Below are 22,187 nucleotides of genomic sequence, written 5' to 3'. Positions count from 1 at the left end.
TGATAATTTATGGATAATTATTTATTATCAATAACAGTCATTTGCATCACGCAAGAGTAAAATAAATCTAAAAGTACATTGTCAAAAAAGAAGGGGGGTTACAAAATAATAAATAAAATAGGGGGTGGAGAGATCAGCTAAGGCACTTATAAAATTATATAAAATTATGTAAAATGACAGTCTGGTATAGTTCACTGGTCCATAGAAGTATTTATACATAATATACACAAGCTTACTTTATTAAGGGATAAACTTTTATAAAATAGTGTTATTCTTACCAACACAAAAGAAATAGTCAAGTCTTAAGATGTCAATGTGTACATTGAGACAATTTAATGAATTGTAATGCAAGTTTGAGATGGAAAAGAAAATCAACTGTGAGACTTTTCCACATTCTGGAAAGTATTTTCTGTTAAACAATAAGTAAGTTTCTATAAGTAAATAGACCAACACATGTAAAAAACAAAAAAAAATAAAATTGCTGAAGGTTATTAAAGGCATCACAGTAGTTAAACAAGATAGACTTAAGAGCTAAATCAACCCGGGGTGTTCTTGCATGCTTAAAACACACCATTACGGACTCAAGGTCGTCCACTGTGCTTACATTAATATCAGGTGAAGAGAAAATAAAACATGAAACATATGTGGATTGAAAACTCAATTTGCTGAGGATTTTCTGTCAGATGCAACAGTTGTGAATGAGCACCTGAGCCCTGCTCGGTGAAAAAAAATCTGCTAAATGATTACGGTGCCTAAAACTGTTGTAGAACTGAAAAAAACTGATATGTTAAAACAACATGCGTCATGCGTTTTAATCTCTGTCCAAAAAAGAAAGAAAAATAATAAAAATAAAAACAGAAGTCTGTTTAGGTCTAACAAATGGAAATCATTTCATTACTTGTCTCAGAGTCACTGGTCTTGGTCACCGGTTTTGGTCTCTGCTCCTGGCGCTGCAGCAATACTAGTCTCCCTCACCTCAGGGTGCTCCTCTGAGGGCTGTGGGACTGCTGCGCTAGGGGCCACATCCTCCTCGTCGTTCTCTGCCTCTCCCCCTTCATTGGTGGGAGACTGGAAGCCACTGTCGTCATGTGGAGGCAAAGGGAAGTCAGATGTTGCCTCTGGGAGGCTCTCTGCAGCAGTTTCTGTAGCCCCAGATAGGATTTCCTCAGGTGGCGGTGGCAGTGTCTCCTCTGACACCTCCTGGTCGGAGTGCGGTTGTTCCTCCACCATCGACAGGTTGTCCCCTCCCTTACCCTTCTCTTCCACGACTGAAGCACTTTCTGGAGCAAATTCAACCTTTTGTGGGACTTCTTCTTTACCCTGCTCCTCTGACTTGGCTTCCTCTTCCTTCAAGACAGAACCATTTGACAAGTCTGGAGGGTTCTCTGAAGCTCTGGGACTTGCAGATACATTTTGGTCAGCAGAAGCTTTATCATCCGAGTTCTCCTCCCCATCTCCATCCTTCTCCTCCTCCTCTCCTCCATCCTCTTCTGGGATGTCGATGACACTAGGCACCTCCATGCATGACTCGTTGGGCAGGACTGGGGAGCCTTCCACCTGGATCATGGACACCACCTGCTTCATCCTCCTTCTCTTCTGGGCTGCCCCGCCTTCACCTTCATTGCCACACTCAGTGTCCTTCACTGCTCCATCCACCTCTTCCTGGGCTCCTCCGTACTCCCCAGCCCAGTCGATGGAGGGGTTTTCTCCAAGTAGGTGCAAGCTGGGGTCGCTGTTGCTGAGGACAATGCTGTCTCTGTACAGGTTGTGTCTCCTCTGGACCGCCGCCTCCTTCACAGCTACAGAAAGAAGAGGTCAAAATGTGCATGATGAGTGATAAAGAAAAAAAGTGTCTTTGTAATCTTTGTAAAACTTAAAACGGGGACACTGCCCCAGGGGCATCACTAGACCTAGAGCTGCACTGGGGCACAAGCCCCCCTAGGGGGGTCCATGGGCATGCTCCCCTGTAAGAAGATTTTGTCTATTTTAACATTTAAATGCATCAATCTGGTGCACTTTGAAAAGAAATTCAGAGGTTAGACTTGATTATTCTTATCTATGGATGGAAATATTTGTGCTGTAGCCTGAACTATTTTGCACTTCAGAATTGTAACCATGCACACACAGGTTGAATAGTTTTTTCTTCATATTTTCGCATTAATGTCACTAGGAAGCATACCAGTAGAAATATATATTATATATACAAAATATTCATATTTGTAAGGGATCTGGCAATATAATAACCATTATGGTGGGATACACTGGCTAAGCAATTTACAAAAATGTCTATGCTGACATAAATAGTTTACATGAGAATACATTCTAATTTTGGCCCAAAGTTGGAGACCATGTAGAAATGTGTTGCAATTTTAAAACCGGATTACCCGGGAACCGCTTGTTGTACCGATGCATGTGTTGAGTGAAGAGTTTGTGAGATATTTCACAGAGAGTAATGGGTGTGCAGAGAAATGCAGAATGCAAAAATTATAACATTTCATGTAAGTTCAATGTTAATTTTCTCGCAAACCATTTGTCACAGCAACTGGTGCTAATATCATTGGAAAGTTTAGAATATGGTTGAGGTGGTTGTGCCAGACTCAAGCCTTTGGCTGAGTCTGTCAGTTTTTTGATTAACACTTTTGCATGCACTATATCCGTGTCACATTCTCATTAGGGGCTGAGGCCCCCTAAAGATCTGATCCTAGTATCGCTGCAGTCGGCATCGGCGAAACAAGCTACATTGTAAGTTAATAGGACAATTGTCCAGCTTGTATTTACGTTCATAAAAGTGCTCGTTTTGCCACTGACAGGCTCAGATTAATATTCTAAGTGTCTGACAATATTATGGAAAGGATTTCTAAGGAGGTCGACCTTTCTGTTAAAGAGTAAGATCCTTTTTTTTTAAACATTTTTTTTTTTGAGTTTGCTAAACCCACCAGACTCCATGTACAGTGGTGTGAAAAAAGTGTTTGCCCCCTTCCTCATTTCCTGTTCCTTTGCATGTTTGTCACACTTAAGTGTTTCGAACATCAAACCAATTTAAACAATAGTCAAGGACAACACAAGTAAACACAAAATGCAATTTGTAAATGAAGGTGTTAATTATTAAAGGTGAAAAAAAATCCAAACCATCATGGCCCTGTGTGAAAAAAGTGATTGCCCCCTAAACCTAATAACTGGTTGGGCCACCCTTAGCAGCAACAACTGCAACCAAGCCGCTTGCGATAACGTGCAATGAGGCTTTTACAGCGCCCTGGAGGAATTTTTGGCCCACTCATCTTTGCAGAATTGTCCTAATTCAGTTACATTAGAGGGTTTTCGAGCATGAACGGCCTTTTTTAAGGTCATACCACAACATCTCAATAGGATTCAGGTCAGGACTTTGGCTAGGCCACTCCAAAGTCTTCATTTTAGTTTTTCTTCAGCCATTCGGGTGGTGGACTTGCTGGTGTGTTTAGGATCATTGTCCTGCTGCAGAACCCAAGTTCGTTTCAGCTTGAGTACACGAACAGATGGTCGGACATTCTCCTTCAGGATCTCTTGGTAGACAGCAGAATTCATAGTTCCTTTTATCACGGCAAGTCTTCCAGGTCCTGAAGCAGCAAAACAGCCCCAGACCATCACACTACCACCACCATATTTTACAGTTGGTATAATGTTCTTTTTTATGAAATGCAGTGTTCCTTCTACGCCAGATATACTTGGACACACACCTTCCAAAGAGTTCCACTTTTTGTCTCATCGGTCCACAGAATGTTGTCCCAAAAGTCTTGGGGATCATCAAGATGTGTTCTGGAGAAATTGAGACAAGCTTTGATGTTCTTTTGCTCAGCAGTGGTTTTCTCCTTGGAACTCTGCCATGCAGGCCATTTTTTGCCCAGTCTTTTCCTGATGGTGGAGGCATGAACGCTGACCTTAACTGAGGCAAGTGAGGCCTGCAGTTCTTGGACGTTGTTGTGGGGTCTTTTGTGACCTCTTGATGAGTCGTCGCTGCGCTCTTGGGGTAATTTTGGGCGGCCGGCCACTCCTGGGAAGGTTCACCACTGTTCCATGTCTTCGCCATTTGTGGATAATGGCTCTCACTGTGGTTCGCTGGATTCCCAAAGCTTTGGAAATGGCTTTATAACCCTTTCCAGACTGATAGATCTCACTACTTTCTTCTCAATTGTTCCTGAATTTCTTTGGGTCTCGGCATGATGTGTAGCTTTTAAGGATCTTCTGGTGGACCTTACTGTGTCAAGCAGCTCCTATTTAAGTGATGCCTTGATTGTGAACAGGTGTGGCAATAATCAGGCCTGGGTGTGGCTAGAGAAATTGAACTCAGGTGTGGACAACCACAGTTATAGTATGTTTTAACAAGGGGGGGCAATCACTTTTTCACACAGGGCCATGATGGTTTGGATTTTTTTTCTCCTTTAATAATAAACACCTTCATTTACAAATTGCATTTTGTGTTTACTTGTGTTGTCCTTGACTTTTGTTTAAATTGGTTTGATGTTCCGAAACACTTAAGTGTGACAAACATGCAAAGGAACAGGAAATGAGGAAGGGGGCAAACACTTTTTCACACCACTGTAAATAAACAGTCATTTTAGCATTGTAAAATATGGGCATTCTAGAACATCTCTGAGCTCTGAGCAGGGCTTGCTCTGGCTGTCTTGAGCCTGTGCATGTAGGGTGCGCAACTATACGTTTGGTCAATATTTTCTTTCTTTCATTCCAATTTCGAGTCTGTCAGTCACAGTGAAAACCGGGGACATTTCCGGGGACAGCTCCAGCTGGGGACATGTCACCGAAACCGGGGACTGTCCCCGGAAACCGGGGACGTCTGGTCACCTTAATGCAACTATATTTTTTTCAGGAAATTTCCTGGAAAGGACTGTTATCTGTTTTGTTTTTTGTTTCTGTGGCCTTTAACTGATAGGATAGCTTGAAGACAGGAAAGGGGAGAGAGAGGGGGGACGACATGCAGCAAAGGGCCGCGGGGATCAGATTTGAATAAGGGCCGCTGCCAAGGACTCACCCCCCTGCTATCTGGTAAAACAGCTGAGCCAATCATAAACGCATGACGACAACAGGCTATCAAATGATTAATTTATAAATTTATAATGAATAATAAAATAAAAGGGAAAAATAGATATAATTAGCTGTCTCTCATCAGAGAAATGGGAGTTAGACATAAGACAAAAGGTTTTTTAGGTACTAGTAATATTTTTTTACCTAGTGATAACCAAAGAGCTCAGTAAAGCAAATAATGAACTATGTGGGTGTAGAAACCGACAGGAAGAATAACACTGTAGAAAACTGACCCATCGTGATGTCCTTCATCACAGAGTGCAGCACCACCTCTTCAAAGATGTTCTCCACCAGAATGAAACGGGAAAAGTCCTCAAAGATCAGCTCCTGGAAGCGCGGCAGCTCCTGGTGTTCACAACAACAGTCAAAACCTTTTAACATCTGAGTTTAATATTTGTTTTAACCCTCTGATGTCTAAGGGGATTTTCACATATCTTTTTACAATTAGCTTTTTAAGGGTTTTTGCATAAAACTGTTCTCCATGGGTTTCATATCAAAATGTTCAGAACAAACTCAGCAATGTATAAAGAGATAATTTGGCGCTAAAGGTGAAACATTGATGTTAGCTTTTTGAAATTCCTCAAATCTCTTTTGAAAACAAACCTTAACTGATGTCTTGTACAAATTGTTTCGGTGGTTGAAAGTAATTTACCAAAGTCTTAGGTTATATATGATAAAATAGTTAATAAATGTCTGAAATGAAATTTTGTAATATAGCTTTTTGAGTAGGAGTTTTGTCAAACATTTGGAAGCGCCGGTGCGTCTTTCGTCCTCAGAGGGTTAACCAGACATCTCTATAAACATGCTCATTTCAGGGTAGTTTTTGTAACAAATAAAAGTATTATTCTAATGCAGATTAAGATGAGCAGAATCCAGACGGTTATCCTACCGTCTGTTTGATACACAGTATTTTAAACTAGTATTGTTAAGTCTTTTTCTGTCTAGAGCTAGATGACAAAGATACATGGTACAGTTTGACACTGCACAAGTACACACAATACATAGACTACCGGTCAAAAGTTTGGGGTCACTTAGAAATTTCCATTCCACTCCATTATAGACAGAAAACCAGCTGAGATCAGTTGCATTGTTTTTTTTAATCAGGGCAGCAATTTTCAGATTACATTATGTGCTTACATAATTGCAAAAGGGTTCTTGACTGTTGTAGAAAGAAGTGGCTGATCTTTAATGCTATATCTACATTGCCCATTATCAGCAACCATTCATCCAATGTTCCAACGGCACATTCTGTTTAAGAATCTGATATCATTTTAAAAGGCTAACTGAGAAAACATTGGAGAACCCTTTTGCAATTATGTAAGTACATACATACATGTAAAAAGAACAATGCAACTGATCTTAGCTGGTATTCTGTCTGTAATGGAGTGGAAATTTCTAAGTGATCCCAAACTTTTGACTGTTAGTGTAAACCTCACTGCCAATACATTTTGGATATTTTCCTCCTTTCAAATGATGGAACACATGAATTAAAATAGTTTCGTTAATATTTGAGGTTTTTGGTGACACAATGCTCTGAGACTCACCGATGCACAGGAAGGGCTGAGCTGCTTCAGCATGTAGGGGATGAAGATCTGGAGAAGAGCCTCACGGAAGAAACGCTTCCTTACTGTGCTGCTGTCATAGTCAAATTTCTGAACCGAAAAAAACCACACACAAAAAAGTATTATTACCACCATAGAAGTTTTCTGCGATTTCATTAGTGAACAGCTTCTTTAAAACTAAATCTATTTTCCTCTTTCTGATTGACTTGATTGTTGACACAAGAGTCGTGGACTATAAATAAGTACATTTACTCTAGTAGCTAAGTATACTTTTGAGGTACTTGTACTTAACTTTAGTATTTCCATTTAATTCTTTTTACTTGTACCCCACTAAGTGTCAGAGAGACAGTGTATTTTTTCCTCCACTGCATTTGTTACAAAAAGCAGTGTCTAAAGTGACCGGAATTTGGGGTGAAATGTCCAGCATTGAGCTACATAATAGTTTGCTAGGGGTTTGCTGGTCTCTCACAGAGATCTCATTTGTAGCCCTGTTTTTACCCGATACTTTCATCGAAGTACAAACACATGAAGTGAGAGGTATACACATGCTTAAACTTTATTTAAAGCATGATTAACCTGAAGCAGGATGAAGTCATGACTTAAAACACCAAAGCAAGGCTTCTAGCTCAGGATAGCTAGCGTTAGCAAATTACCTTCAAGTTGCAAAGAAATGATGAAACGTAAAATTTGAAGCCTTTATTTAATTTGCTACATGGTGTTGTACTGGATGGCCGGACGACCCTCCGTATATCATTAACAGATACTTTAGGCAACTCCAACTCCAGCAAACACCTTGTAAACTTCATCTCTGCCATCATAACGGTTTACTGTCACTGTCTAATGTTTTCTTCTGGTAACCAGAAATGTCCAAACATCCTTACACCAATGCGTGCATAGAGCTGTGAAGTTTGCCGGTGTTCGCGCAAGCGCAGAACTGATCAGGCAGTGTCGTAAAACACTTCAACACGTTTAACAAAATATCTTCACACTTAGATTTTAGATAAACAATCATCAGTAGTGTGGACATAATGTCTAAGTGGGGAAAAGGCAAATAATAGAACAGAACAGTCTCGTAAGTTCAGAAAAGTGCATCACTTTACTGTAATGCACCCTTTAAAACCAGTAAAAGACACCACTTATGTCATATCACGATATCCAAAATCTAAGACGATATGTAGTCTCATATCACGATATCAATATAATATCGATATATTGCCCAGCACTATTTTAGCATCTTAAAATACACTTAATTCTAGTAGTTATTTTTGATCAGGATATATCCTTTAACGCCCACTTAAAACAAACCTCAAGAACAGCCTTTTTTCACTTTCGTAACATTGCCAAAATTAGGAACATCTTGTCTCAAAACGATGCTGAAAAACTAGTCCATGCATTTGTTACTTCCAGACTGGACTACTGTAATTCCTTATTATCAGGATGCTCAACTAAAAACCTAAATACTCTGCAGCTGATCCAGAATGCTGCAGCACGTGTTCTGACAAGAACTAAGAAAAGAGATCATATTTCTCCTGTATTAGCTTCTCTGCATTGGCTTCCTGTAAAATCCAGCATTGAATTTGAAATCCTTCTTCTGACCTACAAAGCTCTAAATGGTCAAGCACCATCATATCTTGAAGAGCTCATAGTACCTTATTGTCCCACTAGATGCGCTCCCAGAATGCAGAGTTACTTGACATTCCTAGAGTCTCTAAAAGTAGAATGGGAGCCAGAGCCTTCAGCTATCAGGCTCCTCTCCTGTGAAACCAGCTCCCAAGCTGGGTTTGGGGTGCAGACACCATCACCACTTTTAAGAGTAAACTTAAAACTCTCCTCTTCGATAAAGCTTATAGTTAGGGAGTGTGGAGTTGCAACGTTCGCCTAAACCGGCGGGGGAAGGTGTGTAGCCACAGTCATGGCGCACCCCTTCCCTATCTCTACTTCTCTTCATAGAAAGCTTACGTGTATTTAGGGAGTGAGGAGTTGCAGCGTTCGCCTAGACCGGCGGGGGAGGGTGTGTAGCCACAGTCACGGCACGCCGCCTCCCTATCTCTGCAGCTCTTAGTTATGCCGTTATAGTTTTAGACTGCCGGGGGACTTCCTTTGACACACTAAAATTCGGTCTCCTCTTTCTTTCCATCTGTGTGTATCCATGTCCCAGAAATGCTTGTTACTAACCTAGCTCTGGGGAGCTTATTCCCCGAGTCCTTACGTTTTTTTTGCCCAGCATGTTTCCTTGGATTAGGATGGCACCTAAATCATGGTTGCAGCTGTCACCGTGGTCCTGCTCCATGCCCTGCTGTGCCCTGTTACACCCTGCTACGCTCTGCAATGCCCGCTACGTCCTGCAATGTCCTGCCACACCCTGCTGTGCTCTGCTGTGCCCTACTATGCCCTGTAGCGCCCATGAACAACAACCAACACCATTAACTACTACAACAACTACTATTTCTAGTCATTATCTTTATTGTGACTATCATTGCCACTGTTCATCACACCCCCAACCGGCACCGTCAGACAGATAACTCCTATTATGATTTGATATTATAAATAAAATTTTATTGAATTCAAAGTTGACAAACAAAATAAAACTATGAAAAGCCGTTTAGGGTCGTCGTTCCACTTTTCCAACCATCACAACTCTAGTTTTGGGTGAAATAAACACAGTTTACCGATTTACATGTAAAAATATGTCGGCTCTATACACGCTAAAAGTATTGCTGAGTCTGGTGGGATTAGCGCTAGCGACTTCAGAGCGGTTTCTGGTTAAACAGAAAGGTCTCAAAGAGGTTTTAAAGGTGTATCTCTGAAGCGATCCTTTCCATAATGTTGTCAGACACTTAGAATATTAATCTGAGCCTGAGTCAGTCCAGCAGTGATCTTGCTTAAAGGTCCAATATGTAGTATATTAACTGTAATAAATCCAAAAATGACCCCAATGCGTCATCAGATATTATGGAAACATGCTAATTTGAAAAACCCTCTCTTTTCTGACAACGATGCTAATGTCAGTATTTTCTCCTTTTGAAATTTTCGTTCCGTGATGGAATTTCTGTTTTGGCCTGTGTGTTGTTATCAAATGCCCAGTTTGACAGCCAGGCCGGGTTGCCAGATATACCTGTAAAAACGTAAACCCAGCGCGCTACAGCTGTAAAGTTAGTACAGCCATGAAAGCAGCAAACAAACGAACAGGATCAACAGAGATAGATTCTACCCGACCTAAAAAAAAACGGCATGTTTCTAACAGTTGTGTAACCAGAGACGTAACAAACCCCAGGTAAATACTGGAGATGTATTTGAAAGATGGAGACAGCTTAGAGCCCAAAAGGACGCAGAGTTGGCTAATTTCCTCCTGAAACGGGCATTTTATGTCATTTCAACATTTATTATTATACATATACAACATTATACCCGAGTTGGTTACTTGCAAAAACAATTGAGACACAGCCAGTAAAGTGATCCCGACTGGTCCTGGCTAACGCTGCCATGCTAACTCTGCTAACTGCTAGCTAACGTTACCGGAGGACCAGGCAAGCGGGCCACGGCTGTTTACAATGTGTAGCCTGTTCAGCGGCCGTAGCCGACAACGGTGAGTTATTTTAAGCCAAGAGAGAGGGGCTGTAAAGTGGGAAGAGAGGTCCGTAAGTTTGCAGTGTGTTTAGCGATTCTTGCCGTAATTCTAAGCCAATAAAGTGTGTTCAGTTGGGTGGAGAGGACGGCAAGGTAGTGTTATTTTTAGCAGTTCTCACCGTAATTCTAAGCTGAGGAAGTGTGTCTGTCCGTTGAATGGAGAGGATGGTGAGGTTGTTGTGTTTTTAGCGGTTCCTACCGTAATTCTAAGCCTAGAAAGTGTGTCTGTCCGTCGGGTGGAGAGGACAGCGAGGTTGTTGCATTTTTAACGGTTCCTACTGTAATTCTAAGCCGAAAAAATGTGCCTGTCAGTTGGGTACAGAGCTCCGTGTGAGCACGGGCTTTTATGACAGCATCTAACGTTAGCTACTCCACTGTGCTATGAAGTATGCCTGGCTATGTGAGACAAGCGTCTAGCAATATTACATAAACACTAGCTGTCAGTATTACATATTGCACCTTTAATACTGGACCAATTTCAAAGATTGTTGTTCCCACCAGTCACTTAGACACAAAAACATAAGAAAATAGGGTCCAGGTTTAAAAAAAACGTAGTTACCCTTTAAGCACCCTAGCCTGATGCAGTGTAGTCAGGTCGTTCAGTGTTAGGCCTGCAATTTTGCTGCATGCCTTAACTACACCCTGTAGCCTATAGTAGGAGAAGGTTTGATTTGTGTTGTTGATTCAACCATGTTGGAATGTCTGTTCATCTACAGGACATACTATGCAAATGTGTTGATTAAATGGAAAAGTACCATAGTGATGGGGAAAGTATGTCAGTCTGTACATATATATGGACTTTAATACTTCTTTAATTAATAAGTTAGTATCATGACGTGGACTGGAGAGGATGCCTTATCGGGTCGCGTCTCCTCCTCCAGACCACCCTTGAGAGAGTTTAAAACTATTAAAAAGTTATGATTAAGTGATGATCTACTAGCCAGTTCTGTGCGTGTTTTACCTTAATGACTCTGTCCTGGCAGCGCTGGATGGACTTACAGAGCTCCTCTGTGCACTGAGACTCCAGACTCTGGTGAAGGATCTGCTCAAATGTATACACTGCATGATCCATTTGCTGTGGACACACGTACAAAGAAAGAGAGAGAGAACAATGTTATATTTGTATCAGTAAGTTGATCATATTTGGTATTGATAATAGGAAAAAAAAATGGCAATAATTGTTTTTTGTGTTAAAAGCAGGTTCTAAAACGTTTGCAAGCAATATTATAATTTGTAGCTCAAACTTTGTAACATATGTAACTGACTGATGTATTTAGGATTGTCTGGTGAAATATTCATGCATTCAAAAGGTTAAAATGTAATAACGCAGTGCCCCAAGTCAAACTGTCTCTGTCCCATGATGTGCATGTACACAAATATCCCCCATTCAAACTTCTTAAGTCCTGTTCTCCTAAGAAAGTGAACAAACCATTAGAGGGCACCCACGCTCCTACAGTTTTACTGTGCTTGCAGGTGTCAGCACAAGCTGAATCTTGTCCAATCCCTCCACACACTCTGAGCAAAAGGAACATTATGACTGTCCTTTGTTTCTTTAAACTGACCTGGAAGTAAATTAAATTACCTCACACCACTGGTAGATAAAGATAAATCAGCTTTAAGATTGAAAACCCTAACATGCATGTTAAACATGGAACCTGTATTGACTGGAGCTGGATGCAAAAGAAGTTCAAACATTATTATACCACATGTCTATAGCTAGCATCATAAGTCAGAAGTTCAGACAGGCACAACAAATTAATTCAAATGATTTAACTAAGGTTTTGCAGCATCATCAAGTGTTTGGTCAATAATAACTAAATGATCCCCTGTGACTGATTCTGACAAACCAGAAATATAGAACATATGTTTTTTGTAGTAAGAAATACACTAAACCCTGACATTTTAGTATATTTTTAGTGGCTTATGGGTCTGATGTAGTAAACTACTTTTGCCATGTTGATGTAGCCAAGTAGCTTAGTAGTAGTACATTGTGATTAACACAATGTTTTGTTTGTTTATTAACAAATTAACGGAGTGTCAGACAGCAATTTACTGCCGAACCGAGCAGCCATGACGGAGGTCACATTTCAGTAGCGATGGGAGGGGGAACAGTGTACATTGTGTTTGTTTAGCAGAAGGTGGGATACTTGAGTCGCACAACTTGACTCAAGTCACAAATTGGAGGACTTGAGACTTGCTTGACTCACATTGATAAACAACCTGACTTGACATTGACTTGGTATTCAAGACTTGAGACTTGACATAGACATGAGACAGATGACTTAAAAGGACTCAACTATATATCAGGGGTCAGCAACCTTAGGCACGCGTGCCACCATTGGCACAAGGTAGCTTAACCAATAGCACACTAGCAGTACATCTGCAAGAGAGTTTTGGGGAATTGTTCCTATCCGTATTCCAAATGACTCTTTCACAGCCAGATCAAGAAGCACAGCCTGTTATTTACAATAGTTTGATTGACTTTTTCCCCATTAGCATTTCGTGAAGACCTGTCCTACCCTGCTTACGATTGGCTAGTACTCATTGCCTTCTTCACAATATGCTACGCAAAGGAAAAAAATAACACTGCCTGAGCAGGCTCGATAGATGATGGCAGGCTTAATGCTGATATGGCAAACTGATTAGCATGACCAATTTAAAAAGACACTTTGTATTTAAAAAGGTTGCCAAACCCCTGCTATATATTAATGTAATTCAAAGTTATATTTTGACAAGATATTTTACCATGATTGGGTGATTTTTAACTAAAATCATCCAATAACTCAAGCTGACAAAAAAATTTAGTTGAAAAAGGAGCGACTCAAATTTAGGAGTGACTCACTCTACTAATTGTCGTTGAATTGTAGATGTTCAAATTCCCATTATTTTTAAGGCTTTGAAGTTTCTTTTTTTACAGTGTAGGACTTGAGGAAGGGTTTCACAGCTTGAGTATCTGTAGTTTCTAAACAGTACTTGAACTTTGAATGACCTTGAGCCGCACCACCTCCACCCCACCCCCACTAGCCCCGGGCCCAACTGAGGAAGTTGTGATAAGTAATTTCTCCATGGGGGGGGGGGGTGCCTGCCTCTTGAAATCTCTTCCCTGAGACTGAGTTCCTGTTGCTCTGGATATGAATACAAACTACATCTTCAGTGTTTAAATCTTGAAAAAAAAATATGCCAGAAAATAATTTAGCTCCATTCCAATGTGGGAACCATCATGTTTTAACCTGAATCAAGTGATATTTTGATCCTATGCTACACTGTCTTAACACCCTGATTTTACTTGTGTCTGAATTAGAAACAAAAGAATACTGTGGGAGTTTCTCAGGCCAAGACCATCACATCAATCATCAATGTATGGGCATTCCAAGCTTTTCTTTTCAGACTTTTGCTAATCAAATTTTGTTTTACATTTTATATTATTAACCCTCCTCTATTATCCAATTCTGTATCCTGTTATACATCGTCACAGAACAGATGGCCTCTGAGCAGTCCAATACATTTGGTTACTGCCTTGCAAAAAGCCCCCCCCACCCAAGAGAAAAGGGAATGAACAGTAGAGATGGATAAACAAAGATACTGAATGTGGATATCAGAGACTTTGTCAAACTTGACAGGTAAAGCAAAGAGTATTTCAGGATTAAAATTCTAGTTTAATCACAACATTTTCGTAGTCCTGCCCATTAGTCCCATTGGTAATAATAACAATAGTGTACTCACCAAGTCAACTTTGTTTAGCCCCATTCCCTTTAGTTACTGTTCAACCCCTGTAAAATTACTAGAATTGTTTTAGAATTGTTCTAGAATTTACTATAGAGTGTGGTCTAGACCTACTGTAAAGTGTCTCGAGATAACTCCTGTTATGATTTGATACTATAAATAAAACTGAATTGAATTAAAAACTCTGTCTTAACACTGCATATAATGCTGTTTACAATAATAATGGGCAGATTTACTATTGACATTCTCAGTAAAGCTAACATAAGCAGCTTTTCAATTCTAGACAATGAAATGATTACTGTCTGTTATATTTGATTAGCTTTATAAGCTAACTAGTTGGCTCTCCAGCTGTCTTTTAATGTTTCATGTTATATACATGATATTATGCTAATTATCATGGGACTCCTCCTGTTCAGCTTATACTGTATATAAATGATTAACCATTGTTCTGCACAGGACATGAAGTTCAGATGTACACAGACGATACCATGATTTATGTCTATGCAAAAACCAAAGAACAAACAGCTTATAAACTTCGTGCAACAATGATGAATGTAACCAAAAGGCTTGATGACTTCCTAATGTTAAGAATACGGTTTCATGTTTTTTAGGGCACACTCTGCATCTGACTGTACCACCTACCATACCTTCACACAAAGTCTCAAAGAAAAGTCAGACATGAACATTTTTAATTAATTTACTCTGTGCTGCTTGGCTTATGTGTTAGATGTATGATATTACCATTTTACTTACTTGTAACTTCATCTTGATTGACAAGGATCGTATTTTATGTGTGTCTTATTGCTGCTCTGCATGTCTGCAAGTGTCAAAATCTTCTATGGCTGCTTTTTGTCTTCTGTCTGTAAAATTTCCTCATTACCTCACTGGTTTCAAAGCATCTCACCAAAGGACTGCAGTTGAAAATAAGCCACATTTACACAAATGTTGATTAAAGTGACTATATATAACTTTTAAATGTTTCTGAAACTGTGTTATGTTCAATTGGATGATCATAAATTACCTGTAACAGCAAACAAGACTAACACTATTTTTATATAGTTTTAGTAAGGCCTCTGCCCGGGTGCAATTTTTCCCGTGAAATCACAAAATGATTTACGGCAGGTAGACGGCGCTACAGAGTACACAATCTGATGGGTCACATATTTCACATATTTACACCGGAAAAGCCTCTGTTATTGTATCAAGCCAGGTAAGGGGTAGCTGGAGATTTCTTTATATAGGCCTAATTGTATTTTAGAAGTTATCTTTTGTAGTTATGGCTGATACTGGGAGAGGACCATCACAAAAAAGAAGGAAATTAAACGAATAACTAAAAGCTAAAAGGGAAAGTGAAAGACGGCTTCGTAATCTGAGTCACACACTCGCTCGGGCATTCAACAGATGGAGGCAATTACGGGATTGTAAATGATTCAAAAAAGTCCCCGAATTGGCCCTCAGATACGTAATATGTATATTTCATTCATAAAATAACTTTAGATTGCGCGATGTGGTTGTACGTCAGTAGCCGACACTAAACTATGCCTACTATTTTATTTTCCCTTGTCCCCCTGTACTTGTGTAAAGCATCTGTGGGTTTCATGAAATTAGCTATATAAATCAAAGTTATTATTGCGTTGGTTGCTACAACAAACTCTTAATGCTTTGGCTCGTGACACAGTGACAGTGATACCAGGTTTAGCTCACGATATATCCGCAGTAGGCCAAGTTACCGTATGCATCACCTGAAATGCAACGCATCTGTAACATATTCTCTTATTGTAAATGAATGACTTTCTTTCTGAGCAAAACATTCACCTATACCAACTATATGACCTCCGTAACACTAACTCCTAGACCTTTACAACAGCAAGTGTGGTAAAAACACTACCACTTTTGTCCAAAGGGGCCGCTGAAATCAACACAAACTGAAAGTTACATATAGCCACTTTAATGTACATTGTCCTCAGCATCATAAGTTAATTGGACAAACAACACAAACAAACAAGTGTAAGACTTCATTGTTTGTGGTGTTTCAGGATTAGGTCAAACCAAATTTATTTGACCAAAGTCATTTTGGGTAGGCTTGGGTGATCATAAATCATCCAATCGTGGTTACTCCAGATTGCCAATATGCGATCTGATAGACAGGCTGGCTACATTGAACATGTAATTGGACATAGCATTATGCATATTAGTAGGGGCTTACAATCAATGATCAATGAAACTAGCTACACTGGCTTGGCTGTACTGCCTGCTGCTTGGCTGAATAATAATAATAATTATATTATTATTGTATAATATATATTATTATTGTATAATATATATTATTATTATTATTATTATAAATAAATGGACAATTTCTATGATGTAGGCCGAAAATGAGCTTCCCCTCTTTGAAAGACCAGCAGCCGCCACTGAAAGTGACTTAGGTAATTGCTGTAGCGTCACCTCTCTCATGAGGATCTGAGCCCTCTGGACGAACACTGAGGGGCTGGAGACATCAAACCTCTGCTGCAGACCCTCCAAACTCAGTGGCTCCATCTTTTCATAGCAGCTCTGCATCTTCACCGGATGGAAGGCCAGCATTGAGATCTTCTCCATGTGCTGAGGAAGATGAAGGAGAGAAGGGGGAGGGGATTATTTGTACAAAAAAATATTTGTATTTATTTTATTTGTACTTCTGTTTCACAAACCATATTGGACTATTGAATGGTTTTATGGCTTTCATAGTTACACAGACTTCAAATCACCGGACAGTTGATGCCGATACCAGTTCACACATGTAATATTGTTACTCTTGAAAGGTCTGATCATCTGCATGTCAATGTTGCCATTGCAGCATAAACTGTCATCCCATTATAGGAGCTTATCCTAACCACCTCCTCCTCCACCTCCTCACCTGTGCCACAGTCTCCTTGGTGCCCTCATTGAGGGTGTTCTTGCTCATGTCCACCAGCTCTCTGAAGAATACATTGCGGACCTCAGAGAAACCTCGGCTGGTCGGCTCCATCAGGGCATCCAGGATGGAGCTGATGTAGGGCTGTATGCTCACCTTCAGAAGCTTCTCAGCCTTGGGAAGAACCACCTCTGTGGGGGAATAAGGAACACAAGAGTGGGGGGATAGAGGTAAACATGTAGGGTCATAATTTGAGACAAGCCTCTCATTTATTGTTGAGTCACTTTGAAAAATGCTGGTAATTAAAGCACGAGTATATCACTTTTTTTTTTTTTAAGATTATTATTTTTTAGCTGAAGACATGAAAGGGGAGAGAGGGGGGGGGGGAAACGACATGCAGCAAAGGGCCGCAGGTCGGAGTCGAACCTGCAACCGCTGCGTCGAGGAGTAAACCACTATATATATGAGTGTGCGCTCTACCAACTGAGCTACCTGGGCACCCAAGTATATCAATTTTGAAAGAAGAAATAGCACACAGTAATTTATAAATTTACAAAAGTTGAATTTATAAGCAATGAAGTGCATAGGCAAGTTGGAATTGCAGCCACAAATCTTGTGTGGTAATTTGACTCTTGACTTGACACAAACACAATTTCATTTATGGATCACTTATGCTAAAATAGAAATGAATATAACCGCTTTCAGGAGATTTAGCAGCCCTATTTGACCTTAATGGATACCTTGCTAACTCATACAGCACATCTGATCTGAATTAATTCGCCACTGGTTGTCAGGACAAGCTACATTGCCTCTTTTCTTTTTTTAAGTAGGGTCTTCCGTAGTTTGTAAGTGGGTGGGTCAGGGAAGGGACTTGGAGTTATGTCTTTGTGAGTTTATGAATGTTTCATTGAACTAAAAATTTTAAAATAAAAAAAGGTCAGATTATAGATCATCCATCCATCCATCTTCATCCGCTTATCCGGGGTCGGGTCGCGGGGGTAGCAGCTCCAGCAGATTATAGATCAGCTATTATTAAAAGAATTTTAAAAATCACACTTTTACATTACATGTTCCAGTGTTTTATTCGGTGGCTTATCTCTCTCTTGGCATACTGTTTCTTTATTGTTTGATGACTCTCATTTTGCTACTACTGTTATCTAGTCTCTGTAATTTCTTACAAACTGCCATTGCAACACAGCTGCAGCTATAATCTTCCTCTATAAGTAAACAATGTGAGGATTACTGCTGGTCTGCCTAGTTTCCGCTGTTTGACAACGAAGAGCTACTACCGAATACTACTTCTACTAGTAAAAATGCAGTCAATGGCTCATGCAGATGAAAAATGTTTGTAAATGTTCATCCATTGCATATTTGCAGGTAGGTGATTGTGTCATTTTTAAACAATTGTAAATTGGCTAATTCATTTTGCATTTAAACAATGCATTAATAAACTAGAGTAAATAAAGCAAAAAGTACAAATTCTGTTTTATTATTGTGTCTTTAAATTATGAAATAATTGAATTTGAAAATGGAACTGCAAAGACTTTTAAAGGCTTTTGTTACTCCATGTACTTGTTTACCATGTGTCTACCTTCTGCCTCAACATTTACAGGGTTCATTTCATTACTGTTTTAATGTAGTCAGCTCTAGTTAATTTAAGGACATGCTCGCATTTGTAGAGCATTTGTGTAACTCAAGTGCAGTGGAGCTTTTTGATGCAGTCTGAAATAAAACTAATGAAGATCACTGACGCCACTGCCAAACACGGGTGTGTATGTTGTGAAGATGGATATAAAAAAATACAAATACAAAAAAATACAGTCTGCCTAGTGTAAACTTTTCATTTAAATCAGGTTCTGCCTCTAATAAGTCTGCAATCACTCCAGACTCCATACCTTTCATTTAGAAGTAAAGAATAACTTCAGTCAGACCATCACAGATGGCCTAGAAAAGGCATAAAAAACAGGGCTAAAAAAATAAGAGAAGCTCTGAAAATTACTTACCTTTGATCTTGTTGGTGACGTGCTCCTTGGAGGTGATGATCTGGTCCATGTCTGTTCGTATGGAGGCTTCCAGAGAGGAGCAAGCCGCCTCACACTTCTGCAACACCGCCTCATACTGGGCCTGGCACTGCCCCTGCACCAGGCTACACACCGCATCACTAATCTACACATACATGAAACACATATTTGAAGGCAAAACCTCCTGTTCTTTTCAGTTGCTCCGTTTAAATGAACTTCCACCTCTGCAGTAGAGCCCGACCGATAAAGGATTTTTAAGGCTGATATCAATACAAATATTTGGTGATTTAAAAATCCGATATTCCGATATATCGGCCGATATATATTTAAAAAAAAAAATAAAAATAAAAATAAATCCAGAAACGCGTAACAAAACAAAAACAGATTTCCCTAACATTAGTTATTTGTTATTTATGAGTCCTCACTAAAATAATAATATGATGATGCAGTTTAAAAATAAACTTGTTTGTTTTATTGTCACAAAAGAACAGAGAAACATCAAAATAGATTTAAGTTTTGATAAATAAAAAGTATAAAAATAAAAACTTAAGATATGAAACTTAAAGGGTTAAACACGAGTGTTGCCAACAGGGACGTTGTAGAGTTCCCTCTGGTGGACAAACTATGCAATGCCAACACTCATAACATGGTTGAAGGGTGTTTCGTCCATTTTTATTTTATTTTTTAAAAGGGGTGACTGAATGCAAACCCGATTTTACCTTGTCATAGTTGAATAATGACAGTTTAGTGAGTAACTAGGACATATATAGAACCTCAAAATCCCAATTACACCTCTTTCCTCTGCAAATCTCCCAATTTGAAACTGCCTCTGAAAACGGGCAAATCTCAACGAGTCGCGTAGTTGACGTCAACTCGGCGGCTCGTCCTCATTTGGTTCTAGTCTCCATCTTTGTCACGCCCCAACATTTACATAGGCTACACCACTGATCTGAGGTCAGCTTAGTCTTCTGAATAGGTCGCGTAGATCTCAGAAATTGTATACATTGTTAATCTGCTATTTTACCACTAAATTCACTTCTGAGACTTTTTTATGCGAGAAATCAACTGTGTAGAGGTCAAATATGGGCCGTTTTACGAAAATTGATGTCTAATTGCAAATTTTGTCCGACTGTGTGTCGGAGTTCAGCCGCCGGTGCTGCCTGTGTTGCTGCCTTGCCGCCGGCCTGCCTTCCTTCACAGACCCCGGCCTGCTGTGAGGTAGATAGAGCTCCGTCATGGCTGGCAGCCCACGGCACTCCATACCCGCGCAAAGTCACCGTATTTTGGGTTAATGGACTACCAAACGACGCTGCCCTGACAGAGCTCCAGGGCCTGCAGCTCCCCTCTTCCTGCTAAATGGCCGGTGTGTGTGAGTAAGAGCGCAGTCAGCGAGCTTGTTACGCCAGCAATCTCTTACCACAGGTTACAGTTAATCTTATAATGTGTTGAGTTATTTAAACAAACGATCGGGGAAATAAACGCCTCTTGTCCGTGAGTCTCATTGATAGAGCCTGCGGCTGGATGGAGCTCTATCAATGAGAGCTAGCTAGCCTCCTCTTAGAATTCCTCTGGAATTCACAAAAATTCATTAAATTGAAATCGGACACCATTGTTAGCTTTATAAGACCTTGGGGTAGAGGTTATATAAGTGGCGTAACGAAATTCAAACTGTAAATATACTCTAATTAAGCCGAAAATTAAGCTAACTAGCCGCGATCTGTACACATAGGATTGAAGGGACAGTCGCAGCTAACGAAACCCCTAATGTTCACAAAAATGCATTAAATTGAAATCGGACACCATTGTTAGCATTATGAGACCTTGGGGTAGATGTTATATAAGTGGCATGACGAAATTCAAACTGTAAATATAGCTACTCTAGTTATGCCGGCAGCTGGCAACCAGCCAGCTCCGCGGAGCTCCACGGAGCCCCGAGTATTCCAGTAGTCCAGTACCCAGAGAAACGGTGACTTTCACTGGGTATGGTGGTTGCCACTTTCTCGTCAGACTGTGTGGAGCTCCTAGCTAAAGTCCGACACGTCTTACCAAATTTACAATTAGCCATCAATTTTCGTAAAACTGCCCATATTTGAGGTTTATATAGTTGATTTCTCGCTTTAAAAAAGTCTCAAAAGTGAATTTAATAACGAAATAGCCCGACAAACAATGTATAACTTTGCAGTGTCTGAAATATGAGACCTGCTGTCTCGTCTCCAATGTGTTTCTATGTGGTTCGCTCAAACCAATCAGCGCGCAGCTCATCTAAATATTCATGAGCATACCATATTTGGAAGAAAAGCTCTTGTTCCAAATAGAGCCATATTCACAGGGTAGTTAAGGGCCTAATAAAATAGCATTCGGGCAATTTTCAGCCCAACCAATGTTACATACCCTATTAGGATACCTTATAAGGAACAGTGTAAAATACCCTATATAATCACTTAATCACCCCTTATAAATCGGCCATTCGGTATATCGGTATCGGCCATTATAAATGCCGATACCGATAGTTTGGAAAATGCTTAATATCGGCCGATAATATAATATTCGGGCTCTAGTCTGCAGTACTTGGTATTTTTGTTTTGAGTTGGACATCTTAGCCTAATTACGCAGGCTGTCTCTGCAGTCAGTAAAGTGTGAAATAGTGATTATTTTTTAAATAAACAACTGATGTCCTCCTCTGATATTAGTGATGCAATTATTTGATTAAAAGTAATTAATTCCAACATTCTGGAGACTCATAAAAGGGATGCAGCATTTGGAAGATTGTTGCGAAAAATAACTTAATGTCCTTTCTGTGCATCAGGAAACTCCATAAATCACCAAGAGTTGAGGCAGAGCAGTAGGAGGACATCATAGGGAAAACCAGAAAACATTTTCTCCATAAAATATGATCCATGTTCACCAAAAATAGTGCTAGTGCTTTACGCACTTTTCCCGGGAGAAACTCTCTAGCCAAAAGTTACATTATCCTTATTACAAGTCATTGTAGGATCAAAATGATTTTTGAAGCCGTTATTTATAGGGTAAAATAGTAATGCAAACTTGCTTTAAATACACATGTACTTTTATTTGGTTCTCAAAATCTGAGTAGAATGTGTGTTGAGTAGTTTCTTACCAGCATCCAGTTTCTCTGCCTCTCGTGTAGTTTACCTTTAAGGCGTGGGGAGATGAGCTCCCTCAGCTCAGGGAGGGCCTCCTCCATCACCAGATTTGACAGAATCTACAAGACACACAAACACACAACTCATATGGACACGATCACAATAGCTCATTCACTAC

General features: G+C 39.9%; 1 protein-coding gene across 1 annotated transcript in view; it reads right to left on the bottom strand.

Moving 5' to 3' along the window:
- The window catches only part of niban2b (niban apoptosis regulator 2b), a 63,073-nt gene continuing 40,886 nt past the window's right edge, over positions 1–22,187 (bottom strand). Inside the window, exons 7-14 of the mRNA XM_078250325.1 lie at positions 22,024–22,128; positions 18,888–19,050; positions 16,888–17,075; positions 16,437–16,592; positions 11,227–11,340; positions 6,621–6,728; positions 5,310–5,421; positions 1–1,799 (exon numbers count right to left, since the gene is read on the bottom strand). Of these exons, the coding sequence (XP_078106451.1) occupies positions 910–1,799; positions 5,310–5,421; positions 6,621–6,728; positions 11,227–11,340; positions 16,437–16,592; positions 16,888–17,075; positions 18,888–19,050; positions 22,024–22,128 (1,836 nt within the window). The 3' untranslated portion in view covers positions 1–909. The remainder of the gene's footprint in view (positions 1,800–5,309; positions 5,422–6,620; positions 6,729–11,226; positions 11,341–16,436; positions 16,593–16,887; positions 17,076–18,887; positions 19,051–22,023; positions 22,129–22,187) is intronic.

The sequence above is a fragment of the Sander vitreus genome, chromosome 5 (genome assembly GCF_031162955.1).
Source record: "Sander vitreus isolate 19-12246 chromosome 5, sanVit1, whole genome shotgun sequence".
Taxonomy (NCBI): Eukaryota; Metazoa; Chordata; class Actinopteri; order Perciformes; family Percidae; genus Sander; species Sander vitreus.
The sequence above is the reverse complement of the archived record's forward strand: the minus strand, read 5'-3'. Positions and strand labels throughout refer to the sequence as shown.